Source organism: Lathamus discolor, chromosome 4 (assembly GCF_037157495.1).
Source record: "Lathamus discolor isolate bLatDis1 chromosome 4, bLatDis1.hap1, whole genome shotgun sequence".
Taxonomy (NCBI): domain Eukaryota; kingdom Metazoa; phylum Chordata; class Aves; order Psittaciformes; family Psittacidae; genus Lathamus; species Lathamus discolor.
The window spans coordinates 126,952,765-126,971,817 of record NC_088887.1 but is presented as its reverse complement, the minus strand read 5'-3'; the positions used below and the strand labels follow the sequence as shown (position 1 = coordinate 126,971,817).

At 50.5% G+C, this 19,053-nt stretch overlaps 1 protein-coding gene and 1 long non-coding RNA gene across 2 annotated transcripts in view; both read left to right on the top strand.

Annotated features, from left to right (window-relative positions):
• The first annotated feature begins 1,679 nt into the window (after positions 1 to 1,679).
• On the top strand, positions 1,680 to 3,225 carry LOC136014137 (uncharacterized). Its single transcript, XR_010612515.1, has 2 exons — positions 1,680 to 2,140; positions 3,113 to 3,225. It is a non-coding gene; the product is annotated as an uncharacterized LOC136014137 (long non-coding RNA).
• A 5,309-nt stretch (positions 3,226 to 8,534) lies between these two features.
• POLD3 (DNA polymerase delta 3, accessory subunit) overlaps positions 8,535 to 19,053 on the top strand; it is a 46,017-nt gene continuing 35,498 nt past the window's right edge. The window contains exons 1-5 of the mRNA XM_065678951.1: positions 8,535 to 8,676; positions 10,364 to 10,419; positions 12,253 to 12,355; positions 15,456 to 15,495; positions 17,186 to 17,318. Of these exons, the coding sequence (XP_065535023.1) occupies positions 8,617 to 8,676; positions 10,364 to 10,419; positions 12,253 to 12,355; positions 15,456 to 15,495; positions 17,186 to 17,318 (392 nt within the window). The 5' untranslated portion in view covers positions 8,535 to 8,616. The remainder of the gene's footprint in view (positions 8,677 to 10,363; positions 10,420 to 12,252; positions 12,356 to 15,455; positions 15,496 to 17,185; positions 17,319 to 19,053) is intronic.

Below are 19,053 nucleotides of genomic sequence, written 5' to 3'. Positions count from 1 at the left end.
GCTACCGCTGCTACGGTTACCTGCAAGGACAAACGTTCCCACTACATCCAGTGCCATAGCGACCCTTTCCCTGCGCCTGTTGGGATGGAATCGCTCAGGCTGAGTTCATTCCGGCCGGACCCCGGTGGATGTGACCCATAGGCAGAGCCGCTCCTGCCCCCCTGGTGCATTCATTGACTCCGAGAAGCACATTCCCCAGGCAAGGAGGAAGAGAAGCAAGGGGAGGCCCCTGTGAGGCTGAGTGCACCAGGGTGCATGGAGGAAGTACTTAAGGAAGCTCCTGGCTGGGCCTGGGGACACGGCTGGGAGCGGGTGTGGGTTGCTGTGCTCATTGTGCTTGGCTGTCATCATCTGCTGACCCATCTGGGAGCCAACGGCCGCAGCGCCGCTCCTCCGAGCCGCCCCTGTTTTCCACTGGTGTTTCCACTCAGATGCATTCTGTGGTCTTCAAAGACCCCAGAGAAGATGCTCTTGTCTCCTGTTTGTCCCTAGCTGCTGCTCACAGGTCACCCTCACCTCTGCCAACCAGCGTGGCTTCGTAGACCCACCAGAATGGTGCCAGTTAGGTTAAAGACTCACCACAGCGTCATTGAGAATCACAGAATGGGTTGGAAAGGACTTTATCCAGTTCCAAACCCCCTGCCATGGGCAGGGACACCTCACACTAAACCATCCCACCCAAGGCTTCATCCAACCTGGCCTTGAGCACTGCCAGGGATGGAGCATTCACAGCTTCCCTGGGCAACCCATTCCAGCGCCTCAGCACCCTCACAGGGAAGAGCTTCTGCCTTATCTCCAACCTGAACTTCCCCTGTTCCAGTCTGAACCCATCACCCCTTGTCCTGTCACTGCAGTCCCTGATGAAGAGCCCCTCCCCAGCATCCTTGCAGCCCCCTTCAGACACTGGAAGCTGCTCTGAGGTCTCCACGCAGCTTCTCTGCTCCAGGCTCAACAGCCCCAATGTCCTCAGCCTGGCTCCATACAGGAGCTGCTCCAGCCCCTGCTCATCCTCGTGGCCTCCTCTGGACTTGTTCCAGCAGTTCCATGTCCTTTTTATGTTGAGGACACCAGAACTGCACACAATGCTCCAGGTGAGGTCTCACAAGAGCAGAGCAGAGGGGCAGGATCACCTCCTTCGCCCTGCTGGTCACGCTCCTTTGGATGCAGCCCAGGATGTGGTTGGTTTCTGGGCTGCGAGCGCACACTGCAGCCGGCTCATTTCATTTCTAAGAAACGTTTCATGTTCCATTTGTGAGAAGGATCCTCTGGAAGAGCTCAGTTAAGGAGCGGGTTGGGATGCGGTGGTGTTGCATGGGGACAGCAGGCCCAGAAGGGACAATGGAGACATCTCCAGGTGAGACCCCTCCTGCAGTCCTGCACTGAGCTCTGGAGGCAACAACACCCCAGGGATGCGGAGGATGGGGCCAGGAGGGGCTGGGCTCTGCTCCCAAGGAACAAGGGATGGGACAAGAGGAAGTGGCCTCAAGCTGCCCCAGGGCAGGTTTAGATGGAGCTGAGGAACAATTCCTGCCCCAGAGGGTGCTCAGGCATTGGAACAGGCTGCCCAGGGCAGGGCTGCAGGCACCGGCCCTGCAAGGGTTCACACCCCGTGGAGACGAGGCCTCAGTGCCATGGGGCAGGGGTGGCCTTGGCACTGATGGGCAACAGTTGGACTGGATGAGCTTAAAGGGCTTTTCCAGCCTGGTTGATTCCGTGGTTCCATGATTTCCATCTCTACCCAATGCGTATTTTGAGGTGCCTTTGGTTTGATCCTGTTCTCTCTGTGCTGCATGCAGAGGGATGTGAGAAACGATGGGCTGGTAAAAATGGCCATTCCTTCTGCCTTGTGCCGCTGCCAAAACCCTGCCGCTTCAGGATGCTTTTCAGGGCTTCATCCCCCAAGAGACGTTATTTCTGCTCCGGAGCGGTTGTGTCTTGGCAAAGGTCTCATTCCAGACAGCAGCCTGGAAAAACCCGGCGTTTATTCCAGCCTCAGGGATCAGAGCTGGCGCTTTGCTTCCTGTGACAAGGAGCAGATGAACCTGGAAGTGTCCGTCGGGAGCTGCGAGCCTCAGGGAGAAGAAGGGGCCCGTGTTTGAGACGGCGCTGAAACCCGCTCCGTTTTTCCTGGCCCGCGGAGGTTCGCACAGTTGCTGTTCTGGTTGTGTTTAAACCAACGATACCCTTTTTACACGGCTGGATTCAGGTGCTTTCAGCTGCGGGTTTGCAGTTTGTGCTGTCTGCACTTGCTGTGTGAGTGGCACGGGAAGGAGAGCAGGGCTGGCATAGGGATGGAGAGGTAGTGGGAAGAAATCACTGCCTTGTTCCTCATATCTGAGCTAAAGCTGGGCTTAGAAGCCACCAACCTGCCCCAGCATCCTTCTAGACAGCAGTGTGATGGCTGCATCTGTGTTACAAGCTTGAGATGCTGATTCCTCCCATCTCTTCCTAAGCACGGGCATGGGCTGGGGGAGATGGGATGGAGCAGCCTGAGGAGGACTTGGGGTGCTGGGTGAGGAGCAGCTCCCCATGACCCGGCTTCAGTGAGCGCTTGAGCCCAGAACCACCCCCCGTGTGCTGGGCTGCACCCCCAGAGCGTGAGCAGCAGCTCAGGGAGGGGATCCTGCCCCTCTGCTGCGTGAAGGGGAGACCTGAGAGCAGCTCCAGTGCCTGAAGGGGCTGCAGGAAACCTGGAGAGGGGCTTGGGACAAGGGCCTGTAGGGCCAGGCCAAGGGGAATGGCTTGAACCTGCCTGAGGGGAGGCTGAGCTGAGCTCTTAGGCAGAAGCTCTTCCCTGGGAGGGTGCTGAGGCGCTGGCCCAGGGTGCCCAGAGAAGCTGTGGCTGCCCCATCCCTGGCAGTGCTCAAGGCCAGGTTGGACACAGGGGCTTGGAGCAAGCTGCTCCAGTGGAAGGGGTCCCTGCCTGGGGCAGGGGTTGGGGCTGGAGGAGCTTTAAGGTCCCTTCATCCCAAACCCAGGCTGGGATTCTCTGCCATGATTCTATGACCACGCAATGCGCAACCACCCCAGGGCCCCATCCCACTCCTTGTGCATCTGCACAGGGGAAAAGCTCCTGATGTCCAGCCTGAACCTCTCTTCTTTCCTCTTGCAGCCATCTGGTTACCCGGTACAAAGCAGGTATGGGTGAGATCAGACCCGATCCCAGGGCATTTTTATGCATGGAAAAGGAATCCTCACCTTGAATAAAGGCATTGCTACCCAACACCCAGCCTCCATTGCCAGTGCACACGCTGTGCCCTGAGGGTGACAAGTGCAGCTTTACAGTTCCCAAGCACCTTAACCCGCATCAGGAAATGCTCCAGAAATCCCAACATGGGAAACTTAAAGGAGGAAAACACAAAAAGTGAAAAGAGCCTTTAGAAAGAAGCTAAAGGGGACCACGAGGATGAGCAGGGGCTGGAGCACCTCCCGTATGGAGCCAGGCTGAGGAAGTTGGGGCTGTTGAGCCTGGAGCAGAGAAGCTGCGTGGGGACCTCAGAGCAGCTTCCAGTGTCTGAAGGGGGCCTATAGGGATGCTGGGGAGGGACTCTTCATCAGGGACTGTAGTGACAGGACAAGGGGTGATGGGTTCAGACTGAAACAGGGGAAGTTCAGGTTGGAGATAAGGCAGAAGCTCTTCCCTGTGAGGGTGCTGAGGCACTGGAATGGGTTGCCCAGGGAGGTTGTGAGTGCTCCATCCCTGGCAGTGCTCAAGGCCAGGTTGGATGAAGCCTTGGGTGGGATGGTTTAGTGTGAGGTGTCCCTGCCCATGGCAGGGGGGTTGGAACTGGATGATCTTGAGGTCCTTCCCAACCCGAACCATTCTGTGATTCTATGATTCTAATCCATGGAGACCTGCGCCCTCCATCCCTGAAGCAAAGGCAGACATCAAACCTGGAGGGGAACGGGCAGGAATAACTGCCTGGAACGAAGAGAAGGAGAGAGCAGGAGTCTGAGGGGGTGCACGGGGCCGCAGGAGGAGGAAGAGGATGTGCAGGATCCTGTTAGAGCAAAACAACCCCGGTGCCAAGCTGAGTAACGCGATTGTGGCTGCGGACGGAGCCGCGAGGCCACGTGCGTCACCTGGGTTTGCTTTGACACTTGTTCAACGTCTGCAGCTTCCTTCCCCGGCCCTTGCCAGGTGAAAAGTTGCTGGATCCAAGAGTGGATCCGGAGCCGCTTGGGTTTCCTATGGAGCGAGCGGCTTTGCTCAGAGCGAGGTGCGCTCCGGCCCGCAGCATCGCTGTGTGACCGCCTCGAGCAGGGTCCTTCGCTGGGGCTCCGTGTCCATGGGGCAGAGCAGAGTTGTGCCTGGGATCACACATCCCAAACCCTGGTGTTTGCTTGTATTTGGTCCTTTTTCCCCTTGCTCAGCTCTTTCAGCATCGCAGAAGGTGGTTTCAGAAGGGCGCGTGCATGCAGTGCAGTGGGATGAAGGGGAGAGGGTCCAGCTCAGCCATGATTTGCATGAGGGGAAGCTGATGTGAAAGAGCAGTTGGAGGAGGCTCAACGAGAGCAAGTGCGGGTCCTGCACTCGGGTCACAACAGCCCCATGCAACGCTCCAGGCATGGGGAATTGTGGCTGGAAGCTGCCCATGGAACAGGAGCTGGGGGTGCTGAGTGATGGAGCTGAGCGTGAGCAGCTCGGGCCCAGGCAGCCGGGAAGCCCCCAGCATCCTGGCCTGGATCAGCACCAGTGCGGCAGCAGGGCCAGGGCAGGGATTGTGCCCCTGCACCGGGCACTGGTGAGGCCGCCCCTCGGATCCTGTGCTCAGCTCTGGGCCCCTCACTGCAAGAGAGACATTGAGGGGCTGGAGCGGGGCCAGAGAAGGGAATGGAGCTGGGGCAGGGCCTGGAGCCCAAGTGTGATGGGGAACGGCTGAGGGACCTGGGGGGTTCAGACGTAGAAGAGAAGGCTCAGGGGGGACCTGATGGCTCCCTCCAAGTGCCTGCCAGGAGGATGGAGCCAGGAGGGGCTGGGCTCTGCTCCCAAGGAACAAGGGATGGGACAAGAGGAACCGGCCTCAAGCTGCCCCAGGGCAGGTTTAGATGGAGCTGAGGAACAATTCCTGCCCCAGAGGGTGCTCAGCATTGGAACAGGCTGCCCAGGGCAGGGCTGCAGGCACCGGCCCTGGGGGTGTTTCAAACGTAGATGTGGTCCTTAGGGACATGGTTTACAGGTGGGTTTGGTGGTGCTGGGCTAACAGTGGGACTCAATGCTCTTAAAGGTCTCTTCCAACTGAAATGATTCTGTGATTCTATGATTCACGTTACTGATGCATCAACACTTCAAACTGCGCCAGCACTGCCAGACACAACCATACCCGCATCCTGCAGCTCCTCAGCAGCATCTTCGTGTGCCGGGGTGTCAGACTGCTCGGGGCGGGGGGGGCTCATCCAGCCTAAATACAGCGCAGGAAATGGTTTGCTTCCCGTCGAGCTGCTTTTCCTGTCTTAGCTCACCCCTCGTGCTGGCAGCGAGGAGGAGGCGATGGGCGGTGGGAAGCAGGCAGGGATGAGCGGCAGGAGATGAGGAGCGCTGTGGCTCCCTCGCTGCTCCCAGCAGCAGCAGCAGCAGCAGCTCCATCACCCCGGCGCTGCCAGGAGCGTGGTGTCCAACCGTCACCTGCTGCCGCGGACAGGGAATTGCAGCACAAGGGATGGGGCCTCTTCACCAGGGCCTGTAGGGACAGGACAAGGGGTGATGGGTTCAGACTGAAACAGGGGAAGGTCAGGTTGGAGATAACCGGGTTATGAAGTTCGACCATGCCAAGTGCAAGGTCCTACACCTGGGTCGGAGCAACCCCAGGCACAGCTACAGGTTGGGCAGAGAAGAGATTCAGAGCGGCCCTGCAGAGAAGGACTTGGGGGTGCTGGTCGATGAGAAAATGAACATGAGCCGGCTGCAGTGTGCGCTCGCAGCCCAGAAAGCAACCATATCCTGGGCTGCATCAAAAGGAGCGTGACCAGCAGGGCGAAGGAGGTGATCCTGCCCCTCTGCTCTGCTCTTGTGAGACCTCACCTGGAGCATTGTGTGCAGTTCTGGTGTCCTCAACATAAAAAGGCCATGGAACTGCTGGAACAAGTCCAGAGGAGGCCACGAGGATGAGCAGGGGCTGGAGCAGCTCCTGTATGGAGCCAGGCTGAGAGCATTGGGGCTGTTGAGCCTGGAGCAGAGAAGCTGCGTGGAGACCTCAGAGCAGCTTCCAGTGTCTGAAGGGGGCCTATAGGGATGCTGGGGAGGGGCTCTTCATCAGGGACTGCAGTGACAGGACAAGGGGTGATGGGTTCAGACTGAAACAGGGGAAGTTTAGATTGGATCTAAGGAGGAAATTCTTTCCTGTGAGGGTGCTGAGGCACTGGAATGGGTTGCCCAGGGAGGCTGTGAGTGCTCCATCCCTGGCAGTGCTCAAGGCCAGGTTGGATGAAGCCTTGGGTGGGATGGTTTAGTGTGAGGTGTCCCTGCCCATGGCAGGGGGGTTGGAACTGGATGATCTTGAGGTCCTTTCCAACCCAAACCATTCTGTGATTCTATGATTCTATAAGGCAGAAGCTCTTCCCTGTGAGGGTGCTGAGGCGCTGGCCCAGGGTGCCCAGAGAAGCTGTGGCTGCCCCATCCCTGGCAGTGCTCAAGGCCAGGTTGGACACAGGGGCTTGGAGCAAGCTGCTCCAGTGGAAGGGGTCCCTGCCCGGGGCAGGGGTTGGAGCTGGAGGAGCTTTAAGGTCCCTTCATCCCAACCCATTCCATGACTGTACCATCTTCAGCCTGCTCCCAGGGCTCAGATCTTGCAGTGTGAGTGGTACCTTAAATTCTCTGATTCCTTTCTCCCACCAGGATATAAGAGAGGGACCAGGGAAAGAGCATCCCTGTTTTCTCAGCCCAGGCACCTTATGTGACATGGCCAAGCTGACTCCTAAGAGTTTGCCCCCGATATCTCCTTGCCTGCTTGCCCCCGGGATGCTGTAGCTGTGCATCGGCCTATGTCTGCGGAGATGCTTTGCTGCTCATTCTCATCTCTGCTTTACTCATTGTCATTCTTCAAGGGAGTTTCATTCCTCCCTAGCTGTTACCCTTATTTGTCTCCTTTAAGAGCCTGTCTGCTTGTGGAAACAGAGCTGCAGAGCTGCTGGAAAACAAGCTGTTCTGCCACCGCTCCTCCTGTGCCCGTCCTCCTGTTGAACAAATGTCAAATACTCCATGCTGAGGCATGCTGATTGCCTTGAAATGAATGCCGTCAGGAACAGGAGGCCAGAGGGGAGCTGTTCCATCCATCTTGCCATGCAAACAGCCCCCAGAACACGCTCGGAATGAGATGTGTGCGTTAGTCAATAACCTGAAGTCAGAAATGCCAGCTGCCGATGTGCCTCACCGGGGGGAATGTGTCGTGGTGCTTTGGAAGATACTGCTCTGTCATAGCCTCATAGGATCCTGGAATCCCAGTGGAAGGGACCTCAGGGATCACCTGCTCCAACCTCTCCAGGCACAGCGTGACCCAGGCTGGATGCCCAGCACCCTGGGCAGCCCCATCTGAGCAGTGTCCAACCCTGGGGAGTCACCACTTCCCTGGGCAGGTTATTCCAGTGGCTGCTTGTTCTCAGTGGCAATGATTCTCCTCTTGTGTCCAGGGGGAATCTCCCAGCAGTAACTTGCGCCCATAATTCTTCATTTTGTGCCCCTCATAGCATCACAGAATGGTTTGGGTTGGAAAGGACCTCAAGATCATCCAGTTCCAACCCCCCTGCCATGGGCAGGGACACCTCACACTAAACCATCCCACCCAAGGCTTCATCCAACCTGGCCTTGAACACTGCCAGGGATGGAGCTCTCACAACCTCCCTGGGCAACCCATTCCAGCGCCTCAGCACCCTCACAGGAAAGAATTTCCTCCTTAGATCCAATCTAAACTTCCCCTGTTTCAGTCTGAACCCATCACCCCTTGTCCTGTCACTGCAGTCCCTGATGAAGAGTCCCTCCCCAGCATCCCTGTAGCCCCCTTCAGACACTGGAAGCTGCTCTGAGGTCTCCATGCACCTTCTCTGCTCCAGGCTCAACAGCCCCAATGTTCTCAGCCTGGCTCCATACAGGAGCTGCTCCAGCCCCTGAGCATCCCCGTGGCCTCCTCTGGACTTGCTCCGAGTGTTTCATCCTCTCCATGAACATCCAAATATTGAAGAATTTGGCCATGTGAAGAAAAAATTGGGTCCGGAAAGGAGTTTATTCCGCAGGGTTTGTGGTAAAGCGGGAGCAAACACTGATTTCACTATTTGAGACGTGCAAAAGCGGGCTGCCGGCAGCCTGAGGACTGTCCCCTTCCCCCCAGCTTTGAATGAATTATGATTTAATTATTACGATGTAATTCATCTCATTAATTATGAGATGAATTAAACCACGCCTCGGCTCTGCGAGGCCAAAGCGCCCCCACTTGCGACCAGGGGGATGATGTGGGACCACGGCTCTGGGGGCGGCGGGCACAGGGACCCAGCGGCGCCTGCGCACTCAGCGCCGCGGCTTTTTTTTGTCCCGGCGCAGCCGCCGTCTCCGTCGTTACCATGGCAGCGGGGTGGCGGCCGCGGGCCTGAGCTGCGCGGGAAGGCGCCCGCGGCCTTCCGCCCGCCATGGAGGACGAGCTTTACCTCGAGAACATCGACGAGTTCGTCACCGACCAGAACCGCATCGTGAGTGCCGGCGAGGGGGGCGACCCCTCGGATGGATGCGAGCCCTTCATAAACACCCCCCCCCCCCTTATGGCTGCTGGTTGAGGGGTGCCCGTTTATGCTTGGGGCCCCCTCAGGAGGCTGGGCCCTGACCCCCGCTTCGGGTGACAGCGGTGCGAGCCCCCCCTCACCGCTCCGGTGCCCCCCAAGCCCGCAGGGCTGAGGGGAGGGCTGCGGGACAGCCATGGAGGAAGGAGGCTGCGGTGGCTGAAGCTGCGCTGCTCCTCGGGGCCGTTTACTTGGGGGGGTTCCCCCCCTCGGGAGGGGCTGCGTGGGGCCTGGCAGGGCTCGCAGCGCGCTTTGGGTCAGGCCGGCTGGGAGGGGGCTTCTTGGCACGGTGGTCGCCCCGCTGAGCTTGACTTAACGTCTCGGGGAACCGGGGAGTGCTTTTGTTGGGAGGGAGCTGAAAGCTCCTCCAGCCCCAACCCCTACCCCGGGCAGGGACCCCTTCCACTGGAGCAGCTTGCTCCAAGCCCCTGTGTCCAACCTGGCCTTGAGCACTGCCAGGGATGGGGCAGCCACAGCTTCATAGCCTTAGGGTTAGTTTAAAGAGGCAGAGCGGGAGGAGAAGCAGGTATAAAGACGTGCCTTGGCTGAGTAATAGAGCAAGTGTTATTAATTTTTACAAGGGCCTGTAGGGCCAGGCCAAGGGGAATGGCTTGAACCTGCCCGAGGGGAGACTGAGCTGAGCTCTTAGGCAGAAGCTCTTCCCTGTGAGGGTGCTGAGGCGCTGGCACAGGGTGCCCAGAGAAGCTGTGGCTGCCCCATCCCTGGCAGTGCTCAAGGCCAGGTTGGACACAGGGGCTTGGAGCAAGCTGCTCCAGTGGAAGGGGTCGCTGCCCGTGGCAGGGGTTGGGGCTGGAGGAGCTTTAAGGTCCCTTCATCCCAAACCACTCCATGATTCTGTGACATGGGGAGGGTTTTGTTGAGCAATCAAATGTTTCTCTGCTAATCCCAATGTACCTGCAGTATATTTTCAGTATATTGATGATACTCAATACCATGTGTTAATATTACAAGGGGTAACGGGTTCAAACTGAAACAGGGGAAGTTTAGATTGGATATAAGGAAGAAGCTCTTTCCTGTTAGGGTGGTGAGGCACTGGGATGGGCTGCCCAGGGAAGTTGTGAGTGCTCCATCCCTGGAGCAAGCTGCTCCAGTGGAAGGGGTCCCTGCCTGTGGCAGGGGTTGGGACTGGAGGAGCTTTAAGCTCCCTTCAACCCAACCCATTCCATGATTCCCAGACAGCAGAAATCCTGTAAATCCTCAGTATTTGTTTGGGAGAGCAGTAAGAGCTTCTCACAGCTCAAACTTGTGCTGTTTAACTGTTTTTCTGTATTGTGAAGCTAAAGCAGCATGTTTTGCATGCTTGCTGTTTATATAATGGCATTTCAGGAAGGTGTTCCCAAAACCACACCTTTCAGGGCAGGTAGTTTGCTCAGGTCTCAGGAATTCAGTCTACTCATGAAAGCTTGGCTGGGTGCATGTCCGAGTGCTCTCGCTTCGAACAGGTTTTGCTGTGTGTTTCTTGGAGGCGGGGAGGGTGTGAAGAGTTTGACTTACCCATTAAACAAGCAGATGGAGGGTTCACAAGTCAGGAGGTTCGAGTTTTCTTACTAAAGTGAGATTTGCTTTGTTCTTGTTGCAGGTAACATACAAATGGCTGAGCTATACCCTGGGAGTTCATGTCAACCAGGCTAAACAGTATGTATTAGTGCATCCCACAGGCATTTTGTTTTGTGGCAGAGCCTTTCTAATGACTCTTTTCACAACTGTGGTTAACATTAAAATTATCCCTCTGGAAATACTTTAAAATCCTTCTTGGGCACAGTCTATTATTTATTCAGTGTCTTACTGGGGGCAGGTCTTGACTTTGTTCCAACGCTCAGCTGGACACCTTATGCTGCTTTAGATCATAAATTCTTTGGTCAGAGTAGATAGTTTAGTGTTATATTCCATCCTGGATGTGTTTTCAGAACGTGGCTGTGGTTCTGCAGAGCTGTGCCTCTGTGAAAGCCTGCTGCTGTGTCCCAGCTTAGGATATTGTCCCAGCTCAGGATATTGTGCGTTATCCATGGGTATTGCTGGGAGCAGGATCAGGAAAACACAGACCAACACTGACTGCAACTGCAGCTCATGTGTATGCAAATGCTCATACACTCTGATCACCCTGCTGCACAGCCCATTATAAAGATCTCCTTACCAGGCTTGATGGGCACGGGTAGATGTTTGAAGGCTGGGCAAGTCAGGATGCTGTCAGCATGGTTTTGCTTCTCTGAATTTAGTATAAATATATAACCTTGTCTTGGTGTATTTTGAAGAATAAAAATTGTAACCTTTTAGATCTCCTATAAAACAAAGAATGAGCTCTCAAGGATTCCAGGGCTGTTGCTGCACAGGAAGGTAAAATCAAGCATGTGATTTAAAGGCTTCATAAAAGTGTCAAGCCCTATAATACAGTCTTTTCTCTCCTTATTTCTGGCTTTAGCTTGGACCTAAAGGGGTGTTTGCTGTGTGCTCAGCTGCAGTGTACTGAGCCCAGCTTTTCGTGTCCTGCCCAAACCACTAGAGCATAAACTCTAATGTAATGAAGAGATTGTCTGGTCTCTTTCCTCTGCCTGTGTGTGAACAACTTAAATGATGTGTAAACCTGAGCGTGCTTCAGTGGTAGTGTAGACCTGACTGGAGAGCTCTGCTGGGAGCAATTCTTGTCATACAGTAAAGTAGAAGGAGCCAGAGAACTTTCTGCTGTGAAGAAAATAGCCCAGGTGAAGCGGAGGCACCTTCTCATACCTTTGAAAGCAACCTGGAGATGGAGAACTCCTGTGGCATCTTTGTGCTTAAAACTCTCTCCTGGAAGCTGGAAAGTGGCTGATATCACAAACGAATTATTTTAGTGATTGTGCTGGCTGTGACAGTGTGGTAGTTGCAGCAGTGATGATCTTCATGTATTTTTAGCAGACACTGTCCTCATGGAGTGTTCAGTAGCGTCTCTGCCCTATTATGTGGGACACTCAGCATAAATCAAGCTGCAAGCTTGAGTCTCCACTCAAGCTCATCATCAGTAATCACAGAATTGTATTAATAATGCTCTTCCCTCCTGTTTCTGATCACTGTGGATCTAACTGGGGTTGTATATATACAGCTGGTAGTGTGATTAGGTACCAGAAATCACCAGTTCCTCATCAGGTGTTTCAGAACACTGGCATATAATGAGGAAAACAGCCTTTCCTGGGGTGACGCTTTGGAGCAAGCTGTCCAGAGGATGTGAGACCATCTGCAAACAGCTGTTCAAGCTTTGAGAGCTTGTATTCACTTCACCTTTGGTTTATGTGATGGTTGGACTGAGATTCTCCAAAATGGCAAGAGGAAGAATGTGGCTTACTGAGATGAATTTAATCTGGCTTGAAATAGTGCTGCTTATTTGAAAAGTTTCCGTGTCAGGCTGGCTTTACTCTTTCTTCCTTTACATAAGCTTTATGGAAGGGGTGGTGATGGGCTCTTTCTAGGTGATTAACACTGGTTTCTTTTGTGCAGGATGCTCTATGATTACGTGGAGAGGAAACGAAAGGAGAATTCAGGAGCTCAGCTTCATGTCACCTACTTAGTATCTGGAAACCTCATCCAGAATGGACACGTGGTGAGTGGATCCTCAAGGGTGTCTGTGAGCTCTTTGTTCTTGTGGATTCCCTCTTGTTTTATGATTTTTGGGTCTAAAGCTGAATTTGCTCTCTTTTTTTCCAATGGAAAAAGGTCTTCTATGCACATACGAAATGCGGTGCTAGCCTTGTCCCAGCATACAAATGATGGGGAGGAAAGATCATGACTTGATAATACAGTGCTGAATAACACACCAGGGCTTTGATTTAACGAACTTAAAACCTGCTATCAGCCATCTCTCAATCCTGTCTCTATTATTGGATAGCAAAGAGTTTGCAGAGATCTGGAGGAACCCTTGTGAGATGAACTAATCCATTCCCCAGGATCTGCTGTGGCATGGAAGTGCTGAGCAGTGTTTGGAGAGAGCTTGGAATTCTGTTAGAATGGAATAGTAATAAATAGAATAATAGTTTAAATTGTTAATTGAAGCAACATTTTATCCTAGTATACAGGGAAAACACGAATTGATTAACAATATTTTGTATTTAAAATGCTTTAACTAATGAAGCATTAAGCACTACTTAATTTATATGTGTTTTTTCCTTGCTGCTTGCCACCTAAGGTGGCATTTCACGAATGCCACCTAAAATTTCAGCTGGGTACCCCAGAGCTGTTTGAAAGAGAGGAGCAAATGGAACATCTGTTTCCTTCTGCTCACAGAACAACTTTGTATCTTTAGATACCCCAAAATCTCTTTTCAACACAATCCACAGTCTTCATTTGGAATTGGTTCGCCTCAGGGTGTTTTGGCTTTTATCTGTGGATTTGGAAAAAGCCCCAACAAACCTTCTGTTGTTTGTTTTCCATAATAATAAACTGGTTCAGACACATGGAATGTTCTCTTTAATTCTCCAAGTCTGCCTGAAATTGAAAGTAATTATTTATTTAAAGATCTATGTATTTATTTACATAAAATACATACATTTACATATATTTTGGTGTATTTATATAAGCACTTATAGCATGATTACTTATAGTTTTCTTATATCTATTTAAATATATATTTATACAAATAAGTATATATTTAATATAATATGAATTTCATTTACATATATACATTTAAATATAGATAAGAAAACTATAAATAATCATACTATAAATGTGATACAAATATACTGAAATGTATTTAAATAAACATACCGTAAATATATTTAAACATACTGTATATAAATACATATAAATATATGTTTAAATACACCATGAATATATAAAAATATATATGAATATGCTATGCATACGTACTAAATACATAGATCTATAGTATAAATATACGATAAATATACACCTGTGTCACATTTGAAGATAGTGTCACATTTATAGCCTGAGTTTAACAGGTTTTCCCCTGATCTCTTCTGGAAACAGCAAAGTGGCATCTCTTGGCTCACTAGAGCTGGTCAGAGGTTTGTCAACGTGTTCTATTATTAAATTTGCCATAATATATTTGAAACAAACAAGTGAATTCTGACACAGGATCAAATAATTTTTTATTGGGTATTTTTAAGACAAGATCTATACCCAGGTAAACATAGAAAAGTCACTTCTTTTCTTGGTTTGCTTTTAAACATCTTGGTTTTGAGCACTGCAGTAGCAGTGTCTGCTTAGAGAGGTGACCTACAGGTGCAGTAAGTCATCAGGAACAGGGATGAAGGAATGCCAGGGTTAGGAATGCCACACTGGAGGAGTTTCAAGTTCCTCGGGCTGCATGTTGGAGGGATAACTGGAGCAGATAGAATAAGAGGGTCAGATCTGGATGATGCTTCCAAACGATGTGTAGGTATTGGAGTAGCTGGTGGGTAATACCTAGCACAAGTCAGTTTTGGGTGGGACAGGGATGTGAGTGCTTCAGATGCAGCCTTGTGCTTGTGGTTTCCCTGCACTACTGACTGCTGGCAGTAGGTGTAGCCAAAAGACTGTGGATTCCCCTGCAAGACTCATCCAGGAGGAGACAGAGATAGAAATCAGGCACAAATCATTCTCATTGTGCCTTCAGCACTGCACACTCTTTTCTTACTGCTTTTTATCATCCTTGGCAAGGGACTGAGACTCTCCATCTTTATTTAGTGTTTCAAGTTGCCTTTGTTTTCTCCCCTCTTTTGCTGGCTATTCTATGGTTTCAGTTAAAATTAATGGTTGGATTTTGTCTAGTCTGTCTCTTTGGATACTCTCTGTATGAAATGCAGCCTGTTAAATGCCATGGAGCAGGTACAGTCCTTGAAGACTGGCCACAGAGCACGTTTCCAGAAACACTAATTTCTGGCTTTTAATTTAATGCTTAATTTCTCACAATGTTTTGCTTCTGTAGTGCTGTGTCTTTGTTACAGAGTGCTATGTTAAAGTTTACTGGCAATCTAAATATACATGGGTGATGTGGGTTAGTATGGCAGATTTCTTACCACTGGGGCATCAGCTGTGTTAGTTCGCTGTTCTCCACTCTGCTGCACAGTTGTTTACTTCTTGTTTTATCTGTGTCTCATCTCCCAGTGTCAGGGATGGAAGACAGAGGGTTTCTTCAGGGTTGTAATGATCTCTGGAACAGTCTCTTAGAAGAGTAGGAAGGCAGAGCTCTAAGAACTAGTGGCTGATAGCTGTTTAAAGGCATTGGCAGTGTTCTCTGCTGCTGTAAAGCTGCACCTATAATCAATAGACTGTTATTCAATAGATCATAGAATCATAAAATGATTTGGGTTGGAAGGGAACTTAAACTCATCCAGTCCCAAACCCCTGCCACAGGCAGGGACACCTTCCACCAGAACAGTTTGCTCCAAGCCCCTGTGTCCAACCTGGCCTTGAGCACTGCCAGGGATGGGGCAGCCACAGCTTCTCTGGGCACCCTGTGCCAGTGCCTCAGCACCATCACAGGGAAGAGCTTCTGCCTAAGAGCTCATCTCAGTCTCCCCTCGGGCAGGTTAAAGCCATTCCCCTTGGCCTGTCCCTACAGGCCCTTGTCCAAAGCCCCTTTCCAGGTTTTCTGTACCCCCTTTAGGTCTTATAAGACTGTTACAAGGTCAGATAACCAAAAATAATCAGTCTTTAAAGGTAAAAATACTCAATGTTGTCTGCCATCTGTCTGTTTTTTACAGTGCCACAAGGTTGCAGTAGTGAGAGAGGACCAACTCGAAGGTAAGCAACTTGTGAAGATTATGTGGTTTTGACTTTTTCTTTGAAAGAACAGTAAAGTGAGGAAAGCTCCGAGCTTGCCATCTGCACATAAGTGCCTGCTCAGGCTGCTGAGTTCAGGTGTGTACTCCCTGTACCAGCTTTTTCTCAGAATTTTCAGTCTCTGAGCCAAGGGCTGTAACTTCAGGCTGGTGATTTGGGTCTGATTTTTCTTTTTTTGGGTTTTTTATGTTGCATGCTTCAACCAATGATTCTTTTTCACCTCCCTGCCACTGACAGGCAACAACTCCTTAAGGTCAGCAGTATCTTAGGAGTGTCCAGCAGTATCTTAGGAGTGTCCAGCAGTGTCTCAGGGTGTGTTAGAACAGTTCTAAGCCTTTAGGCTGTCAAGGATGCTGAAGCAGGTAATTCTAGTTGTTGGTTATGTGCAATTGCAATCTTAATTTGCCCTGAATCATATGGGGTTTAGTTTAAATGTCCCATGAGAACATTCTGACTCTTGTCTGAGAGATTTCCTGTCACAAAGGCTTAAAAACCCCACCACTGTGACGCTGCTTCCTGCAGCTACTCTCCATACACTGTCAGTTGTGTTACCATCTTTCCAGGTCTGGTCCAGCTGATGAGACCTGATCTGTATCAACTGAAACACAACTGCAGGCTCTTCCTTACTGTCAAATAACATCTTTGGCACTTGAGAACATAATGTGGCATTGGTGACTTCAAATAGGCTCATGACCTCACTCGGTTTGAAAGACTCTCATTTATTTTCCTTTTTGAAATCTGAAGTGGATTTCTTGCTAAAGCCTTCCTCATCAGTGGAGTAGATTGTTGAGCAGCACAACTACTATCTGTCATGTTGCTTGAATTATGTGTGCTACGTAATACTCTGTTTTGCTCTGGAGGAAAGGGTTGGGCATGGTTTTTGTATTAGAAGACAGGCCAAAGGTATGACTTACATTTGGAAGAGGCTGAGATTTTTTTGATGGAGTTAGGGCTGTATAGTCTAGGACTGGCCCCAAGGAATGATTACTGTGTGTATTTTTACAGTGCCTAGAAGCTCTGTCTCAGACCAGGACTGTGTGGAAAGAACAATATAAGCAATGAACAAAGAATTCCTAAAAACCAGCCCTTGTCTCAAGGGAGTCACAGTCTAAATGGTGTGGAAAAGACAAAGCATGAATCCCAGCAGACTACTAGAGACAGCACTGATGCTAGTGGATAAGGTGGATGCTACCTTAATGGCAGAGAGCAGTTCCAGCAGGGTAGAGCTATGACCACCTATTTTCTTCCTTAGCTTTAGATAGTCATATAGATATGCCCCCATGGCAAGGGCTTGGAACTAGATGAGCTTTAAGGTCACTTCTAACCCAAACCAGCCTGTGATTCTATATTCTGGATCCCAAACACCAGATATTTTGAAAGTCAACACAGAGATTGCTGTTAATTCAGTTGTGTAAGAACCAGGAATGTTGTGTAAGAACCAAGAATGTATAGTGGGAAACATGTTTGACTTGTGGGGTCTGTAACCATGAACCCTCACTTAGTGAGGACTGAACAAAGGTACAATTACATGTTTTTAGGTTCAGGTCCTTGCTGTCAAGCGATCTCTCAGTCTTTCTCCATCGTTGGTAAAGCCTAATAGTTGCCACGTGGTTCTGTGCTAACAGAGGACTTTTCTCCTTGTTTCCCTCAGCAATGAAGTCTAAACTATCCACAATTGCAAGTGTGCATGTCTACAGCATTCAGAAAGCTCTGCTCAAGGACAGTGGACCCCTCTACAACACAGACTATGATATTGTCAAAACAAACCTGCACAACTGCAGCAAGTGAGTTGCTTCTTGGTGTTTCTTCTTCAGCAGTTGGTAGAAGGCCAGCACAGCCTGCCAGGAGCCCTGTAGGCTCTTGGTGGCTCATGTAACTGGTATACAGGGGTCATGGTGGGAGACAGGAAGTAAGGCATGAGGGGAAGGGAGTAAAAAGAGCTAGCACAAGCTGAAGCAAATGATTTAGAGGAGAGGAAAGGGGCAAATCTTATAAATGTAAAAATAAGGGCACAGAATTGGAGGGGTCAGCTCGACTAGGGAAGGAAGTCAGGAGAGCCCAGCTGGTGTTTGTGTTGCAGGGCTGATCCATTGCCTGTAAGGGATCTCCTACACCAAAAGGCTGGTTGTTCAAAAGATGGAGTTGACAGGGCAAGTGCTGGAGATTCAGTGGTTGGACTTGATGATCTTAAAGGTCTTTTCCAGCTGAGCTGATTCTATGATTTGAGGCTGATAAGGTGTTGCTACACAGAGCACTTCAGCAGAAATCAGTGGTTCCCTGATATGCCTGGATTTTCAGAAAGCTGAAAGAAGAGAGCTTCTAAGTTGTGCCAGACAGATCATTATATGATTGCTTCATAAACTGAGGTATTTCCATCTTGCACTTGGTTCACTTGCTCTCTTACTCTAATAGACAGACTGTTCCAGCACCTTTCTTTTCTGATGGCTGGAAACTTCATTCTCATTTCCAGGTCATGCTTGATCATGACCATTTTTATCCAGTGTTCAGTCACACAATAAATAGAAACAGACTGAGCAAAACATGAGTGATGTGCTCAGTAAAGCACTAGCAAGAGTTTGCCTTCTGGTTTGTGAGACTGGACTTATCTACCTCCCTGAAGATGTCTTACAGGAACTTCTCCATATGTAAGAGCCTGAGGCATAGAGGAAGTGTCCAAAAGAGACCAAGCAGCAAAGGTGTCCTTCATGGTTGAATCAGAGAAATGCCCCATCCCTGGCAGTGCCCAAGGCCAGGCTGGACAGGGCTTGGAGCAAGCTGCTCCTGTGGAAGGTGTCCCTGCCTGTGGCAGGGGGTTGGAACTGGATGAGCTTTAAGGTGCCTTCCAGTTCAAACCATTCTGGTTCTATAAGAGTAGTCCTAGCATTCAGAGGTGCTTCAGTCTCCAGGGGTCATTGTCTCCCCTCCAGAAGCTGCCTGGCAGCTGTGGCTTTTCATTTTATATGTTGTTTCCACCACAATAGCTTCAGCTTGATGTAATCAGGACGTACAGTGCCATGACCAATCTGGTTTAGAAAGGGAGATGCCTGAATGTTGTGTCATAGAAAGAGTATAGAATTTGAAAGTAGAATCAAAGTGTGGACGAGAGAGTGGCTGAGAAAATACCACCCTGTGTTTCAAATGTGAATGTCAGGGTTAGAAAACACTGCCTCAGTGACAATGTGTGCTGTAGGTTTGGCTGCAGTTGCCTTGTTCCAGCCTGTTTATTCTCGGGCACCCCCCATGGTGATATTTGTGTCTTGGAGGAGTCTCCGTTTGGGATTTGTGCATCCAGGAGGTTCAGACAATTCAGGTTCTGCAGTAGCTTTCTGATGTGTAAATCCCTGCCTGGCTTTGGAGCAGGATTTCCCAAGTAAACAGAGGTCATTTGTGACCTGGCTCAACTAAATTCAAAGTGAACATGTTCCCTCTGCCATGTCTACTACATGAATTGTCTTCTGGGACAAGATTCCTGCAGTACATGCAAAAGTCAGAGCTTTATGTTCATAGCAAACAACCTGC